The sequence below is a fragment of the Grammomys surdaster genome, unplaced genomic scaffold (assembly GCF_004785775.1).
Source record: "Grammomys surdaster isolate TR1022 unplaced genomic scaffold, NIH_TR_1.0 125671, whole genome shotgun sequence".
In the NCBI taxonomy this organism is placed as follows: Eukaryota; Metazoa; Chordata; class Mammalia; order Rodentia; family Muridae; genus Grammomys; species Grammomys surdaster.
This window is the reverse complement of record NW_021620508.1, coordinates 115,996-140,411: the sequence shown is the minus strand read 5'-3', so window position 1 is coordinate 140,411 and position 24,416 is coordinate 115,996. Positions and strand designations below refer to the sequence as shown.

The following is a 24,416-nucleotide window of genomic DNA, read 5'->3' as shown; positions in this document are numbered from 1 at the left end:
GAGGGGCTGGGGGCGTGGCTCAGTGGTAGAGCCCCTGCCTAGAATCCTCCAGTGAGGGGCTGGGTCATAGCTCAGTTGTAGAGGTCTCGTCTTTCATACACAAAGCCCTGGCTTTAATCCTTGGAACTGGAAATCATGATCACAATGACTGCTGAGACTGCTTAATGCTCTTACAAAGATGGCCTGGCAGCAAGACAAGAACACGGGAAGTGGACATTTGTCCTTTGGGTACTGGCCAGTACCTATTGCCACCACTAACCTCATCCCAACCCCCGTCAGGCCAACTCCCCAGAGGCCAAGCCTGGTGCAGGCAGATACCAATTGGAGACTCCTGTTCCCAGGCCACAGGGCAGATTCAAGAAGGGACCAATCAGAACAGCCGGGCACTGAGAACTGACGTTTGGGCCTCTTTGGGACTCTTTTCCCTTGCTGGGCAGAAACGGAGGATCTGCCAAGCATGTTCTGGGAGATTTTGTTTGAAGGAGGAGCCAACAGGGTGAGAAGCAATCCGGAGCCACCGGAGCAGCCGATGGGACAATTGGAACCCTTAAAGTAGCCAAGGCTGCAGCCAGCATTTGTGAGGGGAGTCAACTCAGTGAGCAATCTGACGGGTGGGAGGCGCCAGCGGCGGAATCCAGAGCAAGTACCACGTGCCACAGGCTGCCAGGTGTCTCTTAGGCGGCACACGGAGGCTGTGCACCTGGTCCTATCGGGCCGTGCCCAGAATCTCTACCAGTACACCTCCCTCAACAGACGAATGCATACAGAGGTCACAGATACAGGTTGCCATGTGGACCGATGCACCAGCCAGCTCAATGGCAAGCCTGGGTAGGCAGGCAATGATACACATACTCCCCATATTGGAGCGCAGAGGATTAGGCTGTGGGAGCGACTGGCTTGTGAAGCTGTGATATTGGAATGTATGTGATAGAGACAGCCAGTGTGGGAGCAGACATCTCCCATGTCCCTACCCAGGGAAAACTGGACACGAACATGGCTGTCATAGAGCATGGCAGAGATGAAGTGACAATAGTCACAGAAGACTAGAAAGCCAGCGTCAGTCTGCAACACTCTTCTCAAGGCACTGAGGTGGACACGCCAAGGCTGCTCTCTTAGTTATGGTTTTATTGCTGTGAAGACACCAGGACCAAGACAAATCTTATAAAGGAAAACATTTAATTGGGGCTGGCTTATGATGGAAATGGAGGTTTAGTCCGTTATCATCATGGCGGGAAGCATGGCAACACACGGAAGACTTGGTGCTGAGGGCTCTACCTCATGATCTGCAGGCAGCAGAAGGAGACTGTGTTCCACACTGAGATCAGCTTGAGCACAGGAGACGTCTAAACCGGCCCCCACAGTGACACACTTCCTCCAATAGGTCACACCTCCTCCAACAAGGCCACACCCCCAATAGTACCACTCCCTGTGGCCAAGCATTCAAATACATGAATCTATGGGGGCCAAACCTATTCATCCTACGACAGCCACTAATCCAGTGTAGAGGCTAGGGTTGTGCCCTTATCAGACTGCTGGGACTGGTCCTGAGACTCCCTATCTTAGTTACCCTTGTAAGCTTTGATAAAGCATCACGACCAAGGCAATTTATAGAAGACAGGGTTACTTTGGGCCTCAGGGTTCTAAAGGGTTAGGGCCCATAATGCTGGGGACAGCATGACAGCAGGGGTCAGAATGGCGGCTTGAGCAACAGCTGAGATCTCATGCCTCATACTGCAAACGGGAAACAGACGCCACATACAGGAAATAGGGCATGGGTTTTGAAACCTCAAAGCCTGCCCCACGGTGACGTACTTCCTCCGGCAAGGCACGCCTCCTAAACCTACCCAAACTGTCAACTGGGGACCAAGCATCTGATGCCCAAGAATTGGGTACTTTTCATTCAAACCACCACTCTCCCTAGAACCTTTGGGATGTGACCCTGCCTTCTTTAGATGGTCACCGCACCCCAGACTGGCTTTAATTGTGTGTGTCAGGCAGGAGGAGCATAGAAATGAGAACCTTGTCCAGAAAGCTTTTGTTTGGGAGCACAGATCAGTGGCAAAGCACTTGCTTGCCTAATTATACGCAAGGTCTCAGATCCCATCCCTAGTATCCTGACCCCTCAAAATTGTGACAGCACATGCCAGGCCAGCTTACGCCACACGGTGAGCCTCAAAGGAAAAGCAAGGGGCTGGAAAGATGACTCAGCGGTTAAAAACATGCACTGCTTTTGCAAAGAACCCAAGTTGGTTCCCTACACTCACCTTGGGTGGCTAATGACTGTCTGCAACTTCAACTCCAGCGCCCTCTTCTGGCCTCTTCAGGCACTGCATTCATATGCACAAACAAACACATACAAAATAAGATAAAATAAAATAAATCTCGAAAAAGAAAAGAAAAACACACCATGCGTTTCCCAGTGAGTGCTCTCTGCCTCCCACTTTTGGATCAGGATGTAAGCTCTCACCTTCCTCTCCAGTGCCATGCCCGCCTGCCTGCTGCCATGATCCCCGCCATGATGGTCAAGAACTCTAACCTTCTGGAACTGTGGGACATGGGTTAAACATTTTCTTTTATAAGTTGCTTTGGTTTTGATGTCTTATCACAAGATAGACAAATAACTAAGTTCTGTGGCTGTCAGGCTTCCTAGGGCTGGCTAACACCGACCCAGAAGGACAGCAGGGCAGCCCCACAGCTGTGCATTTCTGTCTCTTCCCTAACATCATCAGCAGCAGAGCAGAAGGGGGTGGTGATTGACAGCTTAGGGGAGGGTCTTGAGAGCTCAATGACCCTCCCCAACTGTTACCACATATCCACTATGATGCTTAATCTTTTTAAATTATTTCAAATTATTTTAAATTTCATTACATCGTGTGTGTGTATGTGTGTGTGTGTGCGTGTATGTGTGTATGTGTGTGTTGTGGTGCACATGTGGAGGTCAGAGAACATCTTGCAGAAGGGAGTTGGCCTTCTCCTTCCATCATGTGAGACCTGAGATAAAACCCAGGTCATCAGGCTTGGCAACAAGCCCCACTACCTGCTGAGCCCTCTCATGGGTCCTTGTTTTGATTTGTTCCAGTACTGGGGATTGAACCCAGAGCCTTGCATTTCACAGTGGTAATTCACCTTCATTGTCAACTTGAATGGATGGAGACAACCACGGAAACACTCATCTGGATATCCTGAGAGTGCGTGAACCTGAGAGCAGGATCCCCATGTCCTCAGTTTTTCCATCTGTAGCAACAGCTGGACTCCTGAACTGTCCTGAGTGTAGGGGCCACACCTCTTTCTGGGTCCTGGGTATCTATGATAGTGCCGCCTACCGAGCAAACCCCGGACATACTGTCACCTCCCTTCCTCCTTCTTCCTTCTCTCCCGCACACATCTAGTCCAGCAGCAGTCAGACTGGGTGGGAATAGCAGTTCACGGGAGCTTCTCAGGCCCCTGCGTACACTGGTCCACCTCTGTCCCATCGTGACCCTCCCAGGGCCCACCTCTCAGGTTGTAAGGTAGAGTGGTCACCCAGCCCCTGTGAAGATGTTTCAGCTACAACTCGGGATAGCTGAAAGCCCAGCACCCCAGCATGTCTGAGTTGTCAGTTCTTCAGCTGAGCTGACTCAGATCAGAGTCGTCTAGGATACCTTGTTCCCTCTAAATTCCCCGATAACAGCCTTCTGGCATCCCCATCAATCTGGGGTGCTTTGGTACCCCCAGAGGTACCTGAGATACTACAAGTTACCCAGGACCCCGAAACAGGTCTGACGCCTATGCATAGGACAGTGCAGAGCCAGGCACTGGGTACCCACAAAGGATGATGGAAACAGGACGCTGTAACTGAGACTTGCACTCCAGTGTTTGCAGTGGTTACCGGGGGACCAAGAAACACGGGAGAGATTCACCTGGAGGTACAGGTGAGATGGCTCAGAAGGTAAAGGCTTCTGCCACCAAACCTGACGGCCCAGTTCAGTCCCAAGGACCCATGTGACTGAAGGAGAGAGCTGATACTGAAAGCTGTCCTCTGATCTCCACGTACATACTTTTGGGCACTCTTTCCACACAACATTTACAATTAAGTAGATGTAATTTAGAAGTTACTATGGCCACAATTTATAACTTTAAGAGCCAGATCTTCACATAAGCATGTGTGCACTTGCATACACACATGCGCCTGCGGGGGGGGGGGGTTGGGAGGGCGCGCACACACAGAGACAGAGACAGAGACTAGGGGTTGGCGTCATGTGTCTTCCTGTGTCGAACTCCACCATACTTTTTGAGACAGGCTCTCTTGCTGAACCAGGAACACATCGATTGGGTTAGACTGTCTGGCATCGATTGGGTTAGACTGTCTGACAGTGATTCCCAAAGATCTCCCTCTCCTCTTCCTCCGCGCTGAGGTTACAGCTGCACACTACCGTGGCCAGCTTGTCAGATGTGTTCTGGGGCTCGAACTAAGGACCTTACACTTGCGTGACAACCATTTCTCCTGTCACAGTAGGCAGTTCTTGCAGGCTGGACCTGTAAAGAGACTATCTCTCGGCTCTGTCAGCAGCCAACTGGATCCAATGGCTGTTCTAAAACAATGGCCCCCGACTTTTCGACGTCTTCTCCTCTGAAAGGCGGGATCTTTGTCCCTACCCTTAGAGTTCAGGTAGATTGGCAACTGCACTGGCTGACAGAAAAGCAAAAGCAGGGCTGGAACGTCAAAGGCAGATCACTCGGGCTATCTTTTAAGAAGTGCAAATTTCATGAGGCTGCCATGATGGATCAGAGCGCAAGCTACTCAGACAGAAGAAGAGTCAGTCGTTCTAGTGGAACCAGCCTTCCAGCCTAGACACAGATCACGGTCAGGAAGCCTCTACAATCTCTACTTATCAGTCCTTTCTGTTGCTGACCGAGGGCAGAGCATCACTGAGCAGACACGACTCTCCCTGTCCAGCCTTCTGTGCCACACTTCCAGCGAGCCTGACAGGAGGGTTATTATTCCCTGCTAGGTTTGGGCGGTTTGTTTGGCAGCCATAGGGGCAGCACAGCAGCTCCTTGACTAACTCGCATTATTGTAATAACATCGCGTTTTATGCAGAAACCCAAAACCCGTCTCCCTACCTACGCACACCACTATTTGAACCTTCCCAGCAATTACTTCTGAATGTAAAATTAATGGCCGTCACAGCCCTCCCTAATCACGGCAGCCTCTGTGCTTAAGAAAGAGCTAGCGTGAGAAGGAAACCGCACATTACTCTCTGCTTGACTGTGTGGATGCTAACAATCTCAGTGCTCCGAGCGCGCTGTTCCAGCTGTGTGTGGAGGCGCAGGCCTGTAATCCCGGGAGCCCAGGCAGGAGGATAGTAAATTCTAGGCTAGCCTGGGTTACAATCACAGTTTGAATCTCAAATATCCCCCATAATCTCCTATATCTGGATACGTGGTTCCCAGTTGGTGACGCTGTTTCCAGAGGCTGTTAAGACATTGGATTTGGGAGGCTGGAGAAATGGCTCAGTGGTTAAGAACACTGGCTACTCTTCCGGAGGTCCTGAGTTCAATTCCCAGCACCCACATGGTGGCTTACAAACATCTGTAATGGGATCCGATGCCCTCTTCTGGTGTGTCTGAAGACAGCGATAGTGTACTCACATACATAAAATAAATAAATAAATCTGTTTTTAAAAATGTATTGGGTTTGGAAGCACAGCTGGAGAAGAGTTCATTGGGGTTGGGGTGGGTTGGGGAGGGGGTGGTGATGGCCGTTGCTGGATTCTGCTTCCTGTTTGCTTGTCTGTGCTCATCCTGGTCCTATGAGATATGAAGAGTGTAGGGGTCAGGTTCCCAGCAGTGATTGGCTGTCCCGTCCAACTCTGCCATTCCCACGGTGATGGACCGTACTCTCCACCCCAAACCATAAACCAGAATAAACCTTCCCATAAATTATAGCATGAATTTTGTCACAGCAGTGACATGAAACTCATAAAAGCAGAGGGATTGTCTCTAATGGAAAGGGCAGGGGTAGGTTTATGTCTGTCACCCCAGCCCTCAGGAGACAGATGGTCAAAAAAAGAGATAAGGCCATCCTCAGCTACATAGAGAGTTTAGATAGCCTGTGCTACATGGAACCTTGGATTGTCTGTTTTCTGAACAATGTGAACAAAGGAGTAAAGAGGAAAAAAAGTTTTCTGGAGACCTAGAGGCTTAGACAGGGAACCCCTCTCCCATCAACTGAGCCCATTAGGGTCTCTGGTGGCTATGGAGAGTAAAAGTGCTGGGGGAACCCAGAGTGGAGACCCTGGCTTACAGTCTCCTGCCACACAGTGCTAGACCTGGTGTTCCTCTGTCATTTATACCTGGTGTGCCCCTTGGAAGTTTGGTCACCAGAGATTAAGAGGTAGAATCTTTAAGACGCCAGGCCACCACGAGCCTGCATCATCAACTTCTTCAGCCTTTAGACCTGGCTGTGTGTGGCCCTGGCTATCACTGGCATGATGCAGCTTCACTTTAAGAAGCCTGAGCTGAAAGGCCAGTCAAGGTGAGTGTTGGATGGTGTCCCTGCTCAGTCCCTAGGTGTCATTCTCAGAGGCAGGGGCTACATCCAAGAAGCCTCTGGTCTTGCCCTGTCAGCTAACCTCCACCTCTCCTTGCAAACCAGGGAGCCTGCCTGCTTCTTTGTGAGTACCAGATGAAAGGTGCATTGAAGGCTGAGCTGTTGGGGACACAGCAAGTGTCATAGCTGTGCCAGAACAGCTGACTTATGGTGACTGGTGGCCAGCAGCTTCTTACCCAGCTGGTGGCATATGCTTTTAATCCTAGCATTCAGGGCTGGCTCAATGGCTAAGAGCAATGACTGTTCTTCCAGTGGTTCTGAAATCGATACCCAGCAGTACTCACATATATAAAATAAATATCTCTTTAAACAACAACAACAACAACAACAACAACAACAACAATTAAACCCAGCCCTTGGGGGGGGGGCAGAGGCAGGTGGCACTCTGTAAGTTCGAGGCTAGCCTGATCTAAAGAGTGAGTTCCAGGACAGCAAAGGCTACACAGTGAGATCCTGTCTCAAAGAAACAAAAATAAACAAACAGAAAGGCAGGGCCTAGAACAAGGGTTTTGGGGCTCTGGTGCTTGGGAGAACGGTGTCTTAGGGCTCCTATTGCTGTGGTAGAGCACCATGACCAAAAGCAACTTGGGGAGGAGAGGGTTTATTTCAGCTTCCAAGGCTCAGCTCATACTCTGTCCTTGAGGGAGTCAGGACAGGAACCTGGAGGCAGGAACCAAAGCAGAGCCATGTTGCGTACTGGCTTGCTCTTTGTGGCTTGCCCAATCTTTGTTCTTACACCACCCAAGACGACTTGTAGGGATGGTAGGGTCCACAGTGGGCCAGGCCTTCCGACATCAATTATCAATCGAGAAGACTGCCCACAAGTCAGTCTGATAAAGGCATTTTCTGAGTGGAGGCTCCACATCCCAAATGACCCTAACTTGTGTGAAGCTGATACAGCACTTGCCAGCAGAAGGAGGATCAATACTTTCTGATGAAGCCCAAGAGAGTGCTTATTTCAGGAAGGGTAGGGCTAACTCCTGCCTGCTCTCCACCAAGTGCAGTATACTCCCATGATCTTTTTCCCCAGGGCCCTTACACAGCATTGCTGGTCACCATGGGCACTTGTGGGCTTTATTATTACTGACTTCCAGCCTTCAAACCACGTACTGCAGGAAGACAGTCATCTCTTCCCCCTCTGTTTTGGGATCTGTTTTATGTATCCCAGGCTGGCCTCAAACTCATGATTCTACTTCAATATCCAGAGTGCTTGGATTATAGGTGTGCACCACCCTCTATCCAGTTTACACCTCTTAAAATTTGTTTCCTGCATGAGAGTGTGTACGTGAGTGCATGTGTTCTTAGAACCAGAAGGGGGCGCTGCATCCCGCGGAGCTGGAGTTCCGGGTGTTCCTGGGCAGTCTGAATACCGGGAACGGAACTCCTCTGGAAGAGCACCAAGGACTCTTGCCACTGAGCAATCTCTCCGAGCCCTTAAACCTCAGTTCTGAATAAAGTATTCGCCCTTGAGTGTCTCGCTATAGCAATGGAAAATAAATAAATACGTGCCTAAATTTCTACCACATCCCTTCTGCCGCAATCCCTTCCTACCTCTCTGGGCAAGGCCACATCCTCTCCACTTGTCCCCTCGACGAAAACATTCTCCTTCCTCCAAAACACATGTGTTCAAATCCTTCACTGGGCTTCACGCTCCTGGAGAGACTTCACGCTTCTAAAACACAGGAATGGGGCCTTGTTTCAGCAGACTATTACAAAGGGGACATTCATGATCACTCCAACTCTGTATACAGTTGTGTGTGCGTGGCTGGGATTCAAACCCAGGACTTTGAGCATGGTAGGCAAGTTTTGTGCATTTCTGGCAAGCTAACATTTGACTGACCCACCAAAATGGCACAGACAAGACAATTTATGGAAAACCCGGAGGGACAGTGGTGAGTCGGTGTCCTGTAAGTGACATGTGGGTCTGGGAGGCTCTTTGCAGGCAGCACATCCGTGAAGATTGACCTCACTAAGGCTGCAGAGGATCAGGTGCTGACGGCTACAGCGTTTGCCAGACAAATAGACTGTGAGTCCCTCCAGGGTGTTTTTGAAGAGATTTCAAAGCTTGAGGCTAACAAGCTGTGTGGTATTCTAACGTTGATCAGTTAAGATCTTAAACTGGCAGAGGCAAAGCTAAGGCCAGATTGTCACACACTGAAGGCCAGCTTGGGGGGTGGGGGGGAACACAGAGCTCCAGAGCGGTTATGATTCCTACCCACCAAATCCCCCCAAAAGGCTGGATGTAGGTGGCAAAGTCCTTAATCCCGGCACTTGGGAGGCAGAGTCAAATGGATGTCTGTGAGTTCAAAGGAAGCTTGATCTTCACAATGAGTCCCAGGAAAGCCAGGGCTACATAGTGAGACTCGGTCTCAAAAAAAGAAAAGCACACCCCCACCATCCAAGCAAGAAAAAAAAGCCAGCAAAAATAAATTTAGAAAATTTTAAAATCTTGAGAAGCAGCATAGGTTGAACATTTTCTCCTGCTGGGGGGTGTGTGTGTGGAGGGTGGGGTGCGGGGTGGGGGACAGGCTTTCAGCCTGTGGGGGAAGAGCCTTAAAGTCTCAAGCGCCATGGCTGCAGTGCCCCCTGGTGGCCATCTGCGCTGCCACAGAGATCTGCAGGTGCAGGCAGGGGGAGAGGGGGTCCCAGTCCCAAAGCAGGAAGGGGTGGGTCCCTGAGGGGCCGACCCTTCAAGCTGCACTTACAAGGCTTGCCACTCACCCCTCTCTGCCCCACGAAGTTTTGTTGTCTGTCGCCCATAAGCAGACATAGTTATTGTTCCTCGGACATTGACGTCCACTTTCTCTGGAAGCAGCTCCTCGTTTTCTTAGGAAGAGTCTCCCTCAAGCAGCACACGTGGTTCCTGAAGACCCAGCCCCCAGCCCTCAGCCCCAGGCACCACTTTGGGTACGGGGAAATCCAGTAAGTTCACATGACCCAATTCTGACCCAGAGCTGGGCCTTTCCAGGACTTTTTTTCCAGTTTCTTTCTGGTGTTCTCATTAAAGGAGTGCGCGCGCTCCCGTCCGCGCCCCACCCCCACTGGCATCATGAACTTGGTCCACTTATGTAGAAATGGCGTGCGTTTCTTCTGGTCGTGGGAAGGCCTGCAGAAAGCAGGCAGAGTGAAGGAGATTTGAGTTGTTGGATTGAGCAATTCCTTAAGTCAGACTGTCTCCTGCATTTTAGCCCCGCCCCCTACCTCTCTCTTTTTTTTATTTTTTGAGATAAGGGTCTCACTCCGTAGCCAAGGCTGGCCTGGAACTCACTATGTAGCCCAGGATAGCTTTTAAGTCGTGAAGATCCTCCCGAGTGTTGGAATTACAGGAGTCAGCCACCAGGCTCGGCCGATCACAATCCCTTCTTGTTTTGTGCTAGCTAGACCCTCAGTTCTCTCTGCTACTCTCAAGATGTCCACACTGCCGCTTAAGTTTGTAAACGCAGAGACCCATTAATCAAAACCGCCTTTATTATTTAAAGAGCATCCGCACAAGGGGCGCCTGGAAAGCAGCCCCCAGAGGACAGAGTAATATTTACATGGGGTGGGAGGGTGAGGCCAGTGGCCCTGGGATTGAGTGGGCCGGCCACTGTGGAAGAGAAGTCCTTGGACCCAGTTTTCTTGGACCTGTGGACTGGATCCGAGCAGAAAAGCGTTCCATGTGAGGCCCAGTGAGGAGCCTACCACGTGGGGCTGGGGCCACCAGCCCGACTCTGACTCTGGATGCCTGTGCAGCGCGGAGCAGCGAGATGAGGAGGGGTCAGGGCTGAGTCACCATGCCACTGGCTTCGGAGTGAGTCTAGGGAAAGAGGCATGGGCTTCCAAGGTTTCAGACGCTTCTCCCCAACACTCCGTACCTAGCTAGTGTCTCATCCCCAGAAACCTATGGGAATCCACCTGTTCTCCAGGATGCCCTCTGGTAGGTCCAAATACAGGTTTCTTCCAAACTTCTACTTTCCTTATTAGGGTCCCAGACAGTCTCCCCACTATAGCGACTCACCTTTATGGCCTTGAAGATCCACTCCCGGAAGTCAATGACTTTGGTGTACACTCCTGGCTTCCGGGCCAAAGCACAGCCCGTACCCCAGCTTACAATGCCGCATAGCCTCCATCTTGATGTCCCAGAGATGCTGTCCTCACACACAAAGGGGCCTCCGCTGTCACCCTGGTGGTGGGGGGATGGGACACCTAACTAGAGACCACCATGACTCCACTGGGAATCCCCAGTTCCCATTACCCTGGCTCCTCCTCTATCGCGTTAGGCCTGGGGGCTGCCCACTGTGTCCTTCACCTGGCAGGCATCAATGCCACCCTCAGGATAGCCAGCACAGAACATCTTGGGTTTGATCTGATTCCCGTAGAAGTCGGGGCTGTTGCAAACTTCGTTGCTTATGATGGGGACCCGGGCCTCTTGGAGCACCATAGCCTGTTGGCCTAAGGGAAGATGGGTAAGGTGACCAGAATTAGGAAATAAGCCCTCTCTCCTAGTTCCCACTCCACGGCCTGGGGGTCTCTTTGAGGTTCACCGAGCCTCCCCCAGAACAGATTCTGCCCCTCCTAGTGGTGATGACTGGTATTGCGTAGAACTCACCATAGAACTGTGTGTTACCCCAGCCGGTCACAGTACAGACCTTGCCATCCACCAGGGCCTGTCCCGCAGCAGGGAGACACACCGGCTGGATATATTCTGTGAGAGAGAGCATATGGTTCGGCCCCCACTAGCCAGTCTATTCTTCATGGGACACAGCTATCCAGACACCTCACTCTCCACACAACCACAACGCCAGCACGTTCTATCACTACAGGACGGAATCTTCATCTTCCAATGTATACACTACTTTCTCAAATCTTTTTCTTTCATCCCCAGTCATCCCAGAGAGCTGGGATTGACCTTTGCATCAAGAGGGACAAGAGGCCAAGTCACCTGTCCAAAGTTTCATAGAAACAATGACACAATCAGAATTGGAACCTAAGTTAGCTTATTTCCCCAAGTTTGGGCTCTTAACCATGGCCATGGGGCTATCTCTAGCCCAGAGGCAGGAAACAGGAAAGCACAACCTGCTCTTGAGACCTTGGATTTCCACCTGTCAGAAAACTGCAACAATAAACACACAGGGGGCTAGAGAGATGGCTCAGCCCGTTAAGAGCACTGGCTGTTCTTCCAGAGGACATAGGTTCAATTCCCAGCACCCACATGACAGCTCACAGCTATCTGTAACTCCAGGATCAGACCCCCTCACACAGACATACATGCAAACAAAACACCAATGCAATAAAATAAATTAATTATATTTAATATAAAATAATTACATTATTATTAATAATAATCACACAGGCCTCCACTGAGATGGAGTGTCCTTGAGCAGTGCGTAGCCCACGCAAACAGTCCTGAAAGCCCCTCACTGCTGCCTTTCTGAGCCTCAGCACCGCAATCCAAAATGTCACCTCACCCTCCATACGGCCCCAGTGCAAAACAACAACCATGCCGCAAGCTGAGGATGCAGTGTTTGCTGAAGTACACAAGGTCCCAGAGACGGTCCCCAGCATCGAAAGAAAACAAAGTATACACACAAAATAATTTCCCTGCAGAAACTGTGGTAAGAAATGGACGTGGTGTTAAAAGCAAGAAGCACTTGAAGGCGTCATAAGAATGATCAGTGAGGGAGAGGCCACCCTGAAGGCTGTGGGAGAGCGAGCTGAGTGCAGACACGGGACACACCAAGGCCACCGAAAGCGCACGGTCACTTAGCTACAAGCGGACGCGTTGAGAAATGTGTCCTCAGAGGATTCATCGCTGTGTGCAGATCCTAAGAGTGTCCTTCATGCAAACTAAGATTCTGATGTCACGAGACCATCGTGTCTCATTGGGACCAAAATGGTTTCATGAAACACATATGTAAGCACAGCATGAAACACATATGTAAGCACAGCATGAAACACATGTAAGCACAGCATGCCACTGTTCTTGTATTTACTATTGTCTATGTAGTTATTTATTTTGGGTGTTTTGAGGAAAAGGTCTCTTAGCACAGCGCAGGCTGGCCTCAGAGTCCTCCTGCCTCAACTTCCCTCAGCGCTTCGATGACAGGCATGTGCCACAGCTGGCTCTCCATACCTTTAAAAAAATGATTTAAGTATTTTTATTTCATGCGCATTAATTGATGTTTTGCCTACACGCATGTCTGTGTGGGGGAGTTGGATCCCCTGGAACTGAGTTACAGACAGGTGTGAACTGCCACATGGGTGCTAGGAATTGAACCTGGGTCCTCTGGAAGAACAGCTATGCTCTTACCCATTGAGTCATCTCTCCAGCCCCTCCATATTTAACATTTATTTTTATTCACATGTGTGTGTGCGTATGCATATGCCTGTCTGTGAAATCCAGAAAGGAGGCTTGGATTCCCTGGAGCTGGAAACAGAGACAGTGGTGGGCGGCATGAAGCAGGTGCTAGGAACTGAATGAGGGTCCTCTGTAAGGATAGCAAGCACTGTTAACCACTGAGACACCTCTCCAGCATCTCTTCTGCATGGTTTTGGAGGGGTACAGCCTTACTGAGGTATATGACTGCAGCTTTACACAACTGTAACTCACATGTCTTACAACTCTCTGTGTTAACACGTATGCATGAACTCATGGCTTTGTCATGTTCCCAGATTGGCGCAACCGTCACTGTGTTCCACTGTAGAACATTTTCACTCCCCAGAAGAAACTTCAGAGTCTTTATGTGTTTACAATGTCTCCACTTCTAACTCCTCTCATAAGTGAGGAGACAATTAATTAATTAATTAGTTAATTTAGAGTATCTTATGTAGCCTAGGTTAGCCTCAAACTCAAGGCTAGCCTTGAATGAGCTTCTGCTGCCTCTTCCTCCCCTCTGCTGGGATTCCAGGCTTCATGCTCAGGTTACTATGACTAAATGTTCTATTAAGAGCATCTGAGCCCAGCAGTGGTGGCGCACGCCTTTAATCCCAGCACTTGGGAGGCAGAAGCAGGTGGATTTCTGAGTTCAAGGCCAGGCTGGTCTACAGAGTGAGTTCCAGGACAGCCAGGGCTACACAGAGAAACCCTGTCTCAAAAAAAAAAAAAAAAAAAAAGAGCATCTTTCGCTCATCTATAGGAAAGGAATCACTGGATCACACAATGGCTGACTCCTTTAGGAAGAAGGCTCAGATGGTTGTGTGTAACTGTCAGCCATGTCAGCCATGCTATCTAACATTCATGGATAATATCCAGTTTGTGTTCCCTAATGGTGGGTCTGTTATTGTCATTGCCATGGAAACCAGAAGATGGATCTACTTTGCTTCACAGGCCCCTTCTTTGATCCCTAAGTCTCTGGAGTCCTTAAGGTGAGGCTAGATCTCCAGACTTACCTGTGAGAGGCAGGGAGCTAGAGAGGTGGACCAGGGCAATGTCATTGCTGTTTTCGTCGATATTAGGGTCTCGAAAGGGAAGGTAGCCCCCATGATAGATCACAGCCTGAACCCCCAGTTGCACAGCATGGGGTGAGGTCCGGGCTACAGCACCAGCAAATACTCGCCACCGAGACAGGACCCGGTTCCGCCTGCCGGGGACAGAAGGGACAAGTCCCTGGACCCGGCCTCTGCAGACCTCTCTCCTGCCCTACCCCAGGTGGCACTGTGGGGAAACACTCACTCTGGAAAGCAATGTGCAGCTGTCAGCACCCAGTCCCCGGATAGCAGGGACCCCCCACAGAGGTGGGTCCCATCATAACGCAGGCTGACCTGCCATGGCCACCTTCCCAGACTGCTGTCCTGGCCTCCCACAATGCGGTCCACCGGTAGCTTTCTACGGCCACAGTCTGTGGAAAGATGACGAAGCAGGTTTAGAATGGGAGGGATCTGAGTTCCAGGACACAGTGTAGCTCCAGAGATGGGAGGAGACACAGCCCTGCTCCAGCAGCTTGTGGGAACATGACTTTCCCTCAACCTTGGGGTTGTTCAAGGGGACCAGACATGCGGAGATCCTTGGCAGTTTCTGGGGACACATTCCACCCTAGGATCCCAGGACTCCCGTCTTGAGCTTTATGTAAAGAAGGATCTGAGCTCTCCCCAGCGTCCCCTGCGTCCATTCCCCACCGATCTCACCTTGGCAGGTGGCAGTCAGGAATCGGCCTCTAGGACAGTCGCTATGAGAAGACACAGGACAGGTGTGGGGACAGAGAGACAAACCAGGGGACCAATTAGGACGATATTTAGAGACCTGCCAGTGCCACCCTCAGCTGCCCGGCTCACCATACAGAGATGACATCCAGCAACCTCTGAGCCAGAGGCAGACTGCCCTCGTCCACGCAAAAGAAGCCCGATGTGCCGTTGGCGCCCGCAGTTCGCACATCCAGCTCCGAGTGCGCCAGAGCCCTGCGCGGGGCTCGGGTCAGAGCCACCTCTGGCCCGATTCCATCCTCTTCCCTACTCCCAAGGGCCACCCAGGTACCTGAGAAAGCCCATCTCCTCACAGCCGAGCCCTGCCACCCTGGCGTTGGAGCGTGAGGAACACAGCAGCCTCCATGTTCCCTCTGTCTTGTCGAACACCGCAAGCCGTGAGTCCCCGGGACTGAGCTGCACTGCAGAGCGACAAAGCCGGGTCTGGGTCCTACAGCGGCCGGCCACCAGCTTCTCTGGCTGCCTGAGGCCCTGAGGGCTCTAGTCTTGCACCCTTCATGGCCCAAAAGTGGCACCTGCACCCACTACTAGGTTGGGTTATACCAGTGGGTATCCCTCCCCTATTGGGATAGCCAAGGTGCAAGAACTTGACTCAGACACCAAGAGCCAGACAAATGAGGTGGGAGAGCGAGCCTGTGCAGGGTATTCATTGTGGATGATCAAATCCAGAGATACTATCTGGGTGCAGTCAGAAATCCTTAGCTAATTCACCAGGTCACTAAAACATTGAAATAATTACTATATCGAGAAAAGAACGGTTAGAAGGGGCGTGGCAGGAAAGAAGACGGCCATCCTAGCGCTTAGAGGATGAAGACGGAATCATGAGTTCAAGGACAGTTTAAACTCCCTATCAAAAAGAGGGGGAGGGCGGGTTGTCGAGGCACGTGTGTCTAGAATTTCCCAAAGGGGGCATTGGCAGGAGAATCATGAGTTCGTGACCCTCCTGGGTTACACATTTTAGCCTGGTGATGGTGGTGCACGCCTTTAATTCAGTCACTTGGGAAGCAGAGGCAAGCAGATCTCTGTGAGTTCAAGGCTAGCCTTGGCTACAGAACGAGTTCCAGAACTGCCAGAGCTACAAAGAGAAACCCTGTCTCAATTAATAATAATAATAATAATAATAATAATAATATTAATGACGACGGAGAGGAGGAAAAGGAGAATCAAGGCCAAGACGACAGAAAGAGACTCTGTTTCAAAAATCAAAACAAAAGTCACCCAGCCAATACATCATTAAGAAACTGACAAGAGTCAGGTGTGAAAACATCCCAGCACTCAGGAGACTGAGGCAGGAGACTGGTGAGAATAAGGTCAGTCAAGGCTGCAGTATGTCTCAGGACAGAAGGATGGAGTGAAGGGAGAGAGAAACAGGGAGGGAGAGAGGAGGAGAATAGGGAGGGAGGGGTATGATACAGGACTGGGCTGTATCAGAAGGCTAGCTCGCAGCAGTGGTTCTGAGGATGGCTTGGGCAGTCTGTGTGGTTGGCCAATGCTCCCTGGTCCTTCATCTGTCCCTATAAGGTCAGAGAAACCCCGTTCACACCTGAGTCAGGGCAAAGCCCTTAGGGGCATTTCTTTCTATTTACCAGCTAACTTTGAACATGCTGGCTCCTATTTTAGGCTGTAGATAAAAATCGCAACACTTCTTCTTGTGTGGAGTGCAAAGCCTGGGAGGGGAAGACAGATAATGAGCAGGACAAATAACAGAAGCGTGTCCTGTGCCACAGAGATGCGGAGGCCGACAGAAGGGAGGGGGAGCTGGTATGTGGGGGCGGCGTTGCGCTTTGCTGTAAGTGGGCAGGGCGAGCAAGGACAGCTTCGCCGGGAAGGTGCCACGTGAGCAGCGAGAAGAAAGATGAAGGAGGTGAGAAGGATGCTGAGATCTGAGAGGGGACCGAGAAGTAGGCCAAGGGAACTGAGGAACAGGAAGCGGAGGGCTGAGGGATGAGGCGGGAAGTTGGGTGAGGAACAGCCAGGAGGCAGAGAGAGGTTGGCAGAGTTGGCTTGCAGCTGGACCAAAGTGCCGCCACTCAGCTGGGTCAGGACTCAGCTCCAGGAAGGGGGAGTCACACACTGACCTGACTCGGGGGTGTATGAGTTCCTTCTGGCTGCTGGTAGGGGCAGACTCTAGGGCAAGAACTATATAGTTCAGACTATGACCTCAATGTGACAAGGACAGGGGCTGGGCCAGCAGGGGGCAGCACAAGGAAGAAAGCTTGATTCTGGGGATATATTGTAGGCAGAAAACTAGGCCCAGTGGCTCTGGACTATATTCTCACCTACTTAGGAAGCTGAGGCTAGCCGACCAAAAGTCCAAGCCTACTCGGGCTATGGAGTGAGTTCAAGGCCAGCCTAAGTTACTTAGAGAAAAGGGTCTCACAGTGAAATGTAAAATTAAAAAAAAGGGGGGGTGGCATCTTTGGACAGCAGTAGATTACCTGCCTAGAATTCTCTTAGTGAGGGGTTGGGGGAGACTCAGTGGTAGAGCCCTGCTTAGAATCCCCCAGTGAGGGGCTGGGGGCGTGGCTCAGTGGTAGAGTCCCTGCCTAGAATCCCCCAGTGAGGGGCTGGGGGCGTGGCTCAGTGGTAGAGCCCCTGCCTAGAATCCCCCAGTGAGGGGTTAGGGGCGTGGCTCAGTGGTAGAACCCCTGCCTAGAATCCCCCAGTGAGGGGCTGGGGGCGTGACTCAGTGGTAGAGCCCTGCTTAGAATCCCCCAGTGAGGGGCTGGGGGTGTGGCTCAGTGGTAGAGCCCCTGCCTAGAATCCCCCAGTGAGGGGCTGGGGGTGTGGCTCAGTGGTAGAGCCCCTGCCTAGAATCCCCCAGTGAGGGGCTGGGGGCGTGGCTCAGCTGTAGGACACCTGCTAGGCAGCTAAGCATGTGTAAGACCCTGAGTTCTATCATCAACACTACAAAGGGTAAAGATGAAGGTGAAGATGCTGAAGACACTGGAGGGACAGGGTATTAATAGGAAGCAGGCAGAAGCCCTGAGACTAGAGTCTGCAAGCCAAGGTGAACTGTCAGACAGGATCCTATCCTGAGAGTCTTCAGGGTTGGGATTCCATTCTGGCACCCTGTGGAGTGATAGAGCCCACTGATCTCCTTGCTCTGTCATTTACTGACCTGTGGTTCTAGGCAAGTCAGTCTACTTCACAGAGCCTCAGTTTCCCCTGTTGTATACACTGAGATGATAACAGCCTTAGCCTGCGGCTAGGCCTGAGATGTTAGCTTTCACTACAGCAATGAATTCAGCAGTTTCCTGACTAAGAACTGAGCAGACGATACACACAACTACCTCCCGAATGACCCGGATAAGAGTCAGAGTCTCACTGTAGCCCAGGCTACCTTTCAAACTCAGGATCTGCCTGCCTCAGTCTCTTGAGAATGAAGACGTGTGTACTACCACGCTGACCATTGCCCCATCCGCTGCTTCACGCTAAATGAAAACCGGCTGTTGCAGGACTTAATGTACCAATACCATCCAGTCTCGAGGCTGGTCCCTGGTCAGAGGTCAGCGTTTCTAAGTTCAGTCTGGATGACAGAGTCCAGTGCCAACTGTTTCAAATCTGTAATCCCATTTCTTCGAAAAAGCACACTCCACCCCTTCATCACCGCCCTCTTCTGCTACCCTGGGTCACAGAGCAGCAGCTTGGAGTGGCACTGGGGAAGACGCAGTCCTTCTTTTCGTATGTGATTTCCGCCTCTGTGTTCCTATAGCTGCTTCTTCCATGTGTGGCAAAGGTGCCCATGTCTCTCAGAGCTGTTCCTGGCTTCATCACTACGGGCCACAGATTCTCTGGTCTTCATGTGCCACATCAGTATAAAGGGCAGATAGATGCCACTTGGTCCTCAGAGCTGGGAGTCTACTGAATTCATCCTGTCCCTCTGGTCTGTGTTTGACTGCATCCCATGAGTGTGTGTGTGTGTGTATGCATATGGATACACATGTAATATATATATATATATATATATATATATATATATATGCATATGTATATCTCTGTATATACACATACATGTATGTACATGTATATATATGTATACATGTGCATATATATATGTATGTATGTGTATATATGTATATACAGTTTTTTAAAAAATGGAGTTTTCAGCTAGGTGTGGCGATGCACTAATCCCAGTACTTGGAAGGTGGAGGTAGGAGAATCAGGAGGTCCAGGGCCCTCCATAGTAAGTTTGAGGCCAGCCTGGGTTGCATGAGACTTTATCTCAAAAATAAAACTGAAAAAAATAGATATAGGATACTCCTCGTGGCTGGCTTGTCCAGGACAACCAATACCCTTCGGAGGTGGACCTCAAAAGCTAAGCCAGTTGGGTCTACACTTCTTGGATGGGAGTCAACTAAGTCACTTACACTACAGCCTCTCACTCGGGCACGGTGCTTCATGCCTACGATCCTATCGCCAGAAAGCTGAGGCAAGAGGATTGCCACAAATCTGAGGCCAGCCTGGGTGAGTTCTAAGCTAGCCTGAGCTACAGACAAAATTCTGGTTCAAACAGCATGAGGGACACTGAGTAGAAACACAGTTATCAGTCCCAAGAATGCTTTGAGTTTCTCATCGTGCTTTTCCTCCAGGACACCCTAGCGATCCAGACCTGCTCTACTCACCTTGGTACAGTGGCTCCTGCTCACTCCGTAGTAGGATGGTCACTGTGGAGAGGGGAGACGGGAGAGCAGGCAGGTTGTAACTCTTGGGTTAAGGGAGACCTCGGGAGCTTGGGGGGAGGAAGGGGAGTTCTCTCACCAATGGCCCAGGACGCAGCCCCAATGCCTGTCAGGAACAGCAGGGTACCCACAGTGACAGCTGCCACCTTGGGTCTTGAACAGCATGATGCAGTCCGGCCACCTGCAACAGACACCAAGCTGGGGCCACTGCCAGGTCTGTCCTCAGCACAGCAAGGGTTGGGCACTGGGCCAGTCCCCTGCCGGGGAATGCAGGGTACCTTATCAGGCCTGGGCCTGTGGTACCTCAAACCCCATTTCCCAAGGCTGGCAGCTGGCAGGGCTGTCTCTCTCCTGTCGTGTGGACAGCCAGGTGTCTGGCTCCCTAAGGGTTCCAGCTGGGAGGGAGCATGGCTGGGCCTCTCTGCCCCCCCCCCCCTCCTGGTGCTGGCCGCTACTCCTTTCCAATGACAAGGCACTTCTGGATTTCTCTTGTTGCTTCCTGCCAGCCTGTCCCCACATCCTCTCTCCTACTAACATTTCCAGAAGTTCTTACAACTTTGAGTTGAGGTGCCTGTGACCTCTGACATTTACCATCTTGGTAACTCCAAAGCCAGACCTCTTTCTCACAAGTCCCAGTTACAAGATCAAATTTGTCCCTGGGAGTTTGAGAACCCAAGTTTTGAAACTTAGCTGAACTCATTTTGGCTTTTTTTTTTGGTTTGTATTTTGCTATGAGGTCTTGCTACACAGAAATGCTGGCATCAAACATACCACATAGTCCAAGCTAGTCTCAAACTAGTGAGAGTTTGCCTGCCTCTCTCTTAGTGCTGGGAATGGCAGCCATGTGTCACCATATCTGCCCATATTTTGGTTTTGTTTTGCTTTGTTTCAAAATAAGGTTTCTCTGTGAAGCCCTGGCATTCTGGGACTTGCTCTGTAGACCAGGCTGGCCTCCAACTCAGAAATCTAACTGTCCCTGCCTCTGGAGTACTGGGACTAAACATACACACACACCAACACTAGCTATGTTTTATTCTGTTCTGTTCTGTTCTGTTCTGTTCTGTTCTGTTCTGTTCTGTTTTTAAAGATAAGATCTCTCCACGATACTCAGGCTAGCCTCTGCTTCCTACGTGTTAAGATGCCAGGCATGGCACTATGCCTGGTAACCCCACTCTGAAACAGTGGCCTTGGAGAGATGGCTCCATGGGTAAGAGTACTTGCTGGGCAAGTATGGGATCCAGAGATAGGTTCCTGGCACTCATATAAAAGACCAGGTGTGGTGAAGCACATCTGTAAGCCCGGCACTGTTGGGGTGGGCAGACAGAAGGGTCACTGAGGCTCGCTGGCCATCAGCCTAGCTGCAGGCTCAGTGAGAAACACTGGCTCATGGGAATTACACAAAAAGTGATAGGACAAGACACATGAGGTTCTCCTCTGTGCTGTCCCCAACATGTGCACAGGTACACCCCCCCCCCCCCCGAGCACATACTCATACACATACACATGTGCATGCACACACACCCACATCCACACACATCCACACATGTGCACATGCATGTCCACATGTATACACACGTATACATACACACACATGTGCACGCACACGCGTATATATACACATACTCATAGACACATGTGCGCATGCACACGCACATACTCATACACATATGTGCACAGGAACACACACATACTCATAGACATATGTTCACATGAGCACACACATAGAAAATAAAAACATATAAAAGAAAAGATAAAATATAAAATAGCGGCCTTACCCTTTCCGGGCTGGGGTCTTGGACAAGTGGAACCTCCTCTGTGAGCCCCAGGTTCCTCATCTGTTAAAACAGCATGCACCTAGCACTCACTTTTTGAATGACTTTAAAGTTCTTTAAATACATCCTCATACCCAAGCCCCGGATGCCACCTGCCATGTCCCCAGCATTCAGTCTCTATCTCCGACCCGCATCACAGTTCCCTTTTCTCTCAGAGATCGAGTCACGAATCTCCAGTGACTCTGCCTGTGACCACATCCTAAACCCTGGGCACATTGAGATCCAGGTTCCAAAGTAATTTCCCAAGAAACCAAACCGCCTCTTGCTGTGCCACTGTGCCTGGCACACCGCAGGTCCTCGATAAACATTGCTAAGCCATTCTTGCTGTGTGATGATGGGCAACTGTCACTGTCTCTCTGGGCCTCGGTGTATCAATATGATAAAACTCTATGTCATCTGTCTGTCGAGCAATGTAGGGTTGGCATCAAGGGGGGGGGGCTTCTGAAGGAAAGGGGAAAATTCCCCCAGAGAGATTATCTAAGACCTGGAAACAGAGATGACAAGGGACAGAGCCACAGAACTGCACAGGATAAGGGTAGCAGGCAAGACTGAGTATGTTCCGTTAGAGAGCTACAAGACCAAACAGCGGGAGTGCTGTGACCTGGGCCTGGGGGTGGTGGTGGTGGATGGGAGGCATGGCAGGAGTAGTTTAGAGAGTAGGGGACGTCCACCTTGGTGTACCAGAGACCCTAGCATCTGAATACAACCTCTAAGGAAACCTTCACCTGACTCCAACCTTCTACAAAGTACCCCTGCGGCTGCAAGAGCCCCAGCCTTCTCACCCATGGCCCTCGTAGCATGGCTAATGGTCACAGTACCAAACAAGCATTAGGAATAGAGCAGGGAGTGGTTCAGGATCTCGCCAGGTCAGTTCCTGTTAGTGGTTTAAGACAAGGTGTCACTTACAGAGGAAAATAGCTCAGTAGCATGAGAACCGGGCACTCCTAATACCTTAGCACCAAGTACGGAGCACCACACTGGGCCCTGGGACTCCTGAAGCCTCTACACACTTCCTCCTTTGCATTTACCTCATCTCTTGCTGTCCCAAGCCTGTTCTTCCTCCTCCACCCCCACAGCAGTCCTACCTCATCCCCCTCCTTCTTAGGCCCTCCTCCCCTCCCCACAGCAGTCCTACCTCACCCCCCTCATCCTCAGGCCCTCCTCCTCTCCCATAGCAGTCTCGCTTCATCTCCCTCATTCCTCGGTTTTCTTGCCCTGCCCTCAGAAGCCCTCATCCTCGGACTTCTACTCCTCTACACAGAGGCAGCTGTCTCAGAAGCCTTCGACCCAGGACCTCCCTTTAACTGCGGATCACTTCCTGTTTCAACTTGCCAGCTCCAAGCCCTGTCAGGCATTATGTGTACTTAATACCAGATTAGCTCATCATCTCCCTGGTGGCCCCTCTACCCAGAAACCTGGGAAATGAAAACGTGAACCCAAACTGTCCCTTCTCTATGCGGAACATTCCCCTAGGCCTCCTTGGTGCCCGGATTCAGCATTTCCAGCTCCCGTCAGAATAAGCATGACTTTTAGAGACCAGATAGGTGTCTTCAAATTCTCAGATATATGTTGGTCATAGTCAAACACCTAAAACAACTTCTACAGGGTGTCCCAAAGCACAAAACTCACAGAGTGCGGATTAGAAGCCTGTCATTACAGCTTTTCAGGAGGCTGAGGCAGAAGGATTGTTAAATTTGTGGCCAGCCTGGGCTTCAAAGTGAGACTAAGTATCAAAAAGAAGAAAAGAAGGCTAAGGAAGTGGTTCAGTGGTAGAGCCCCTGCCTAGAATCCCCCAGTGAAGAGGCTGGGGGCGTGGCTCAGTGGTAGAGCCCCTGCCTAGAATCCCCCAGTGAAGGGGCTGGGGGTGTGGCTCAGTGGTAGCCCTGCCTAGAATCCCCCAGTGAGGGGCTGGGGGCGTGGCTCAGAGGTAGAGCCTCTGCCTAGAATCCCCCAGTGAGGGGCTGGGGGCGTGGCTCAGTGGTAGAGCCCTGCCTAGAATCCCCCAGTGAGGGGCTGAGGGCGTGGCTCAGTGGTAGAGGCCCTGCCTAGAATCCCCCAGTGAGGGGCTGGGGGCGTGGCTCACTGGTAGAGCCCCTGCCTAGAATCCCCCAGGGAGGGGCTGGGGGCATGGCTCAGTGGTAGAGCCCCTGCCTAGAATCCACCAGTGAGGGGCTGGGGGTGTGGCTCAGTGGTAGAGCCCCTGCCTAGAATCCCCCAGTGAGGGGCTGGGGGCGTGGCTCAGTGGTAGAGCCCCTGCCTAGAATCCCCCAGTGAGGGGCTGGGGGCGTGGCTCAGTGGTAGAGCCCCTGCCTAGAATCCTCCAGTGAGGAGCTGGGGGCGTGGCTCAGTGGTAGAGCCCCTGCCTAGAATCCCCCAGTGAGGGGCTGGGGGCGTGGCTCAGTGGTAGAGCACCTGCCTAGAATCCCCCAGTGAGGGGCTGGGGGCGTGGCTCGGTGGTAGAGCTCTTGCCTAGAATCCCCCAGTGAGGGGCTGGGGGCGTGGCTCGGTGGTAGAGCTCTTGCCTAGCATGCATAAGGGCCTGGCTTTGATCCTCATTATTTGAGGAGTAAAAGAAAAAGAACAAGATTTAGAACAACCTCTAGTACTACCTTGAGGAGAGACCCCACTCTGCCAAGGGCACTTCTGAGGTTGGTCAGCCTCAGGCACCATATCCATCAAATATCTACCCTGAGCACCCTGCCCCATCTTCCTCTGCCTGGCACGGCCTCCTTCCTCCCTCCTTGCTCCCTGATCACGCCTGCTAATCCAGGGAGCCCAGCACTTCACACACTTCCACGGCCATCGCGGCCTCACAAACACCAGCAGCTGCTGCTGCTGCAGAGGCTCTCAGGATCACACACAACCCACTCCACTGTCCTTTGAATCCCTTCAGTCCGTGCCACAGTTGACGAGGACGGAGCTGTCATCTTCAACCTGTCACCTTTTCCAGGGCTGCCCTCACACAGCACAGGCTGGGGATGCAGGGAACATGCTCTGCGTCTTCTCTATCCCTCTCCATCTGGGCATTCCCTCCTTCCCTGCCTCATAGACCTCTGGCCTGATCCCTCTCGCCAATCATCTCCAGGAGAGAGAGAGAGAGAGAGAGAGAGAGAGAGAGAGAGAGAGAGAGAG

The 24,416-nt window shown here is 51.3% G+C and overlaps 1 protein-coding gene and 1 long non-coding RNA gene across 3 annotated transcripts in view; both read right to left on the bottom strand.

The window, feature by feature from the left end:
- Positions 1–1,182: 1,182 nt before the first annotated feature.
- LOC114638988 lies at positions 1,183–9,427 on the bottom strand. Its single transcript, XR_003713948.1, has 4 exons — positions 9,314–9,427; positions 8,144–8,264; positions 2,265–2,327; positions 1,183–1,283 (listed from the first exon to the last, which is right to left on the bottom strand). It is a non-coding gene; the product is annotated as an uncharacterized LOC114638988 (long non-coding RNA).
- Positions 9,428–10,042: 615 nt separating this feature from the next.
- The window catches only part of Hpn (hepsin), a 16,219-nt gene continuing 1,845 nt past the window's right edge, over positions 10,043–24,416 (bottom strand). Inside the window, exons 3-14 of one of the 2 annotated variants that reach the window (XM_028787642.1) lie at positions 21,228–21,287; positions 19,532–19,633; positions 19,396–19,437; positions 15,042–15,171; positions 14,843–14,965; positions 14,696–14,736; positions 14,244–14,409; positions 13,961–14,151; positions 11,181–11,276; positions 10,881–11,023; positions 10,590–10,754; positions 10,043–10,388 (exon numbers count right to left, since the gene is read on the bottom strand). In XM_028787642.1, the coding sequence (XP_028643475.1) occupies positions 10,350–10,388; positions 10,590–10,754; positions 10,881–11,023; positions 11,181–11,276; positions 13,961–14,151; positions 14,244–14,409; positions 14,696–14,736; positions 14,843–14,965; positions 15,042–15,171; positions 19,396–19,437; positions 19,532–19,633; positions 21,228–21,287 (1,298 nt within the window). In that variant the 3' untranslated portion in view covers positions 10,043–10,349. Of the gene's footprint in view, positions 10,389–10,589; positions 10,755–10,880; positions 11,024–11,180; positions 11,277–13,960; positions 14,152–14,243; positions 14,410–14,695; positions 14,737–14,842; positions 14,966–15,041; positions 15,172–19,395; positions 19,438–19,531; positions 19,710–21,227; positions 21,288–24,416 lie in introns of both variants that reach the window. The other variant, XM_028787641.1, reaches the window with a different exon arrangement.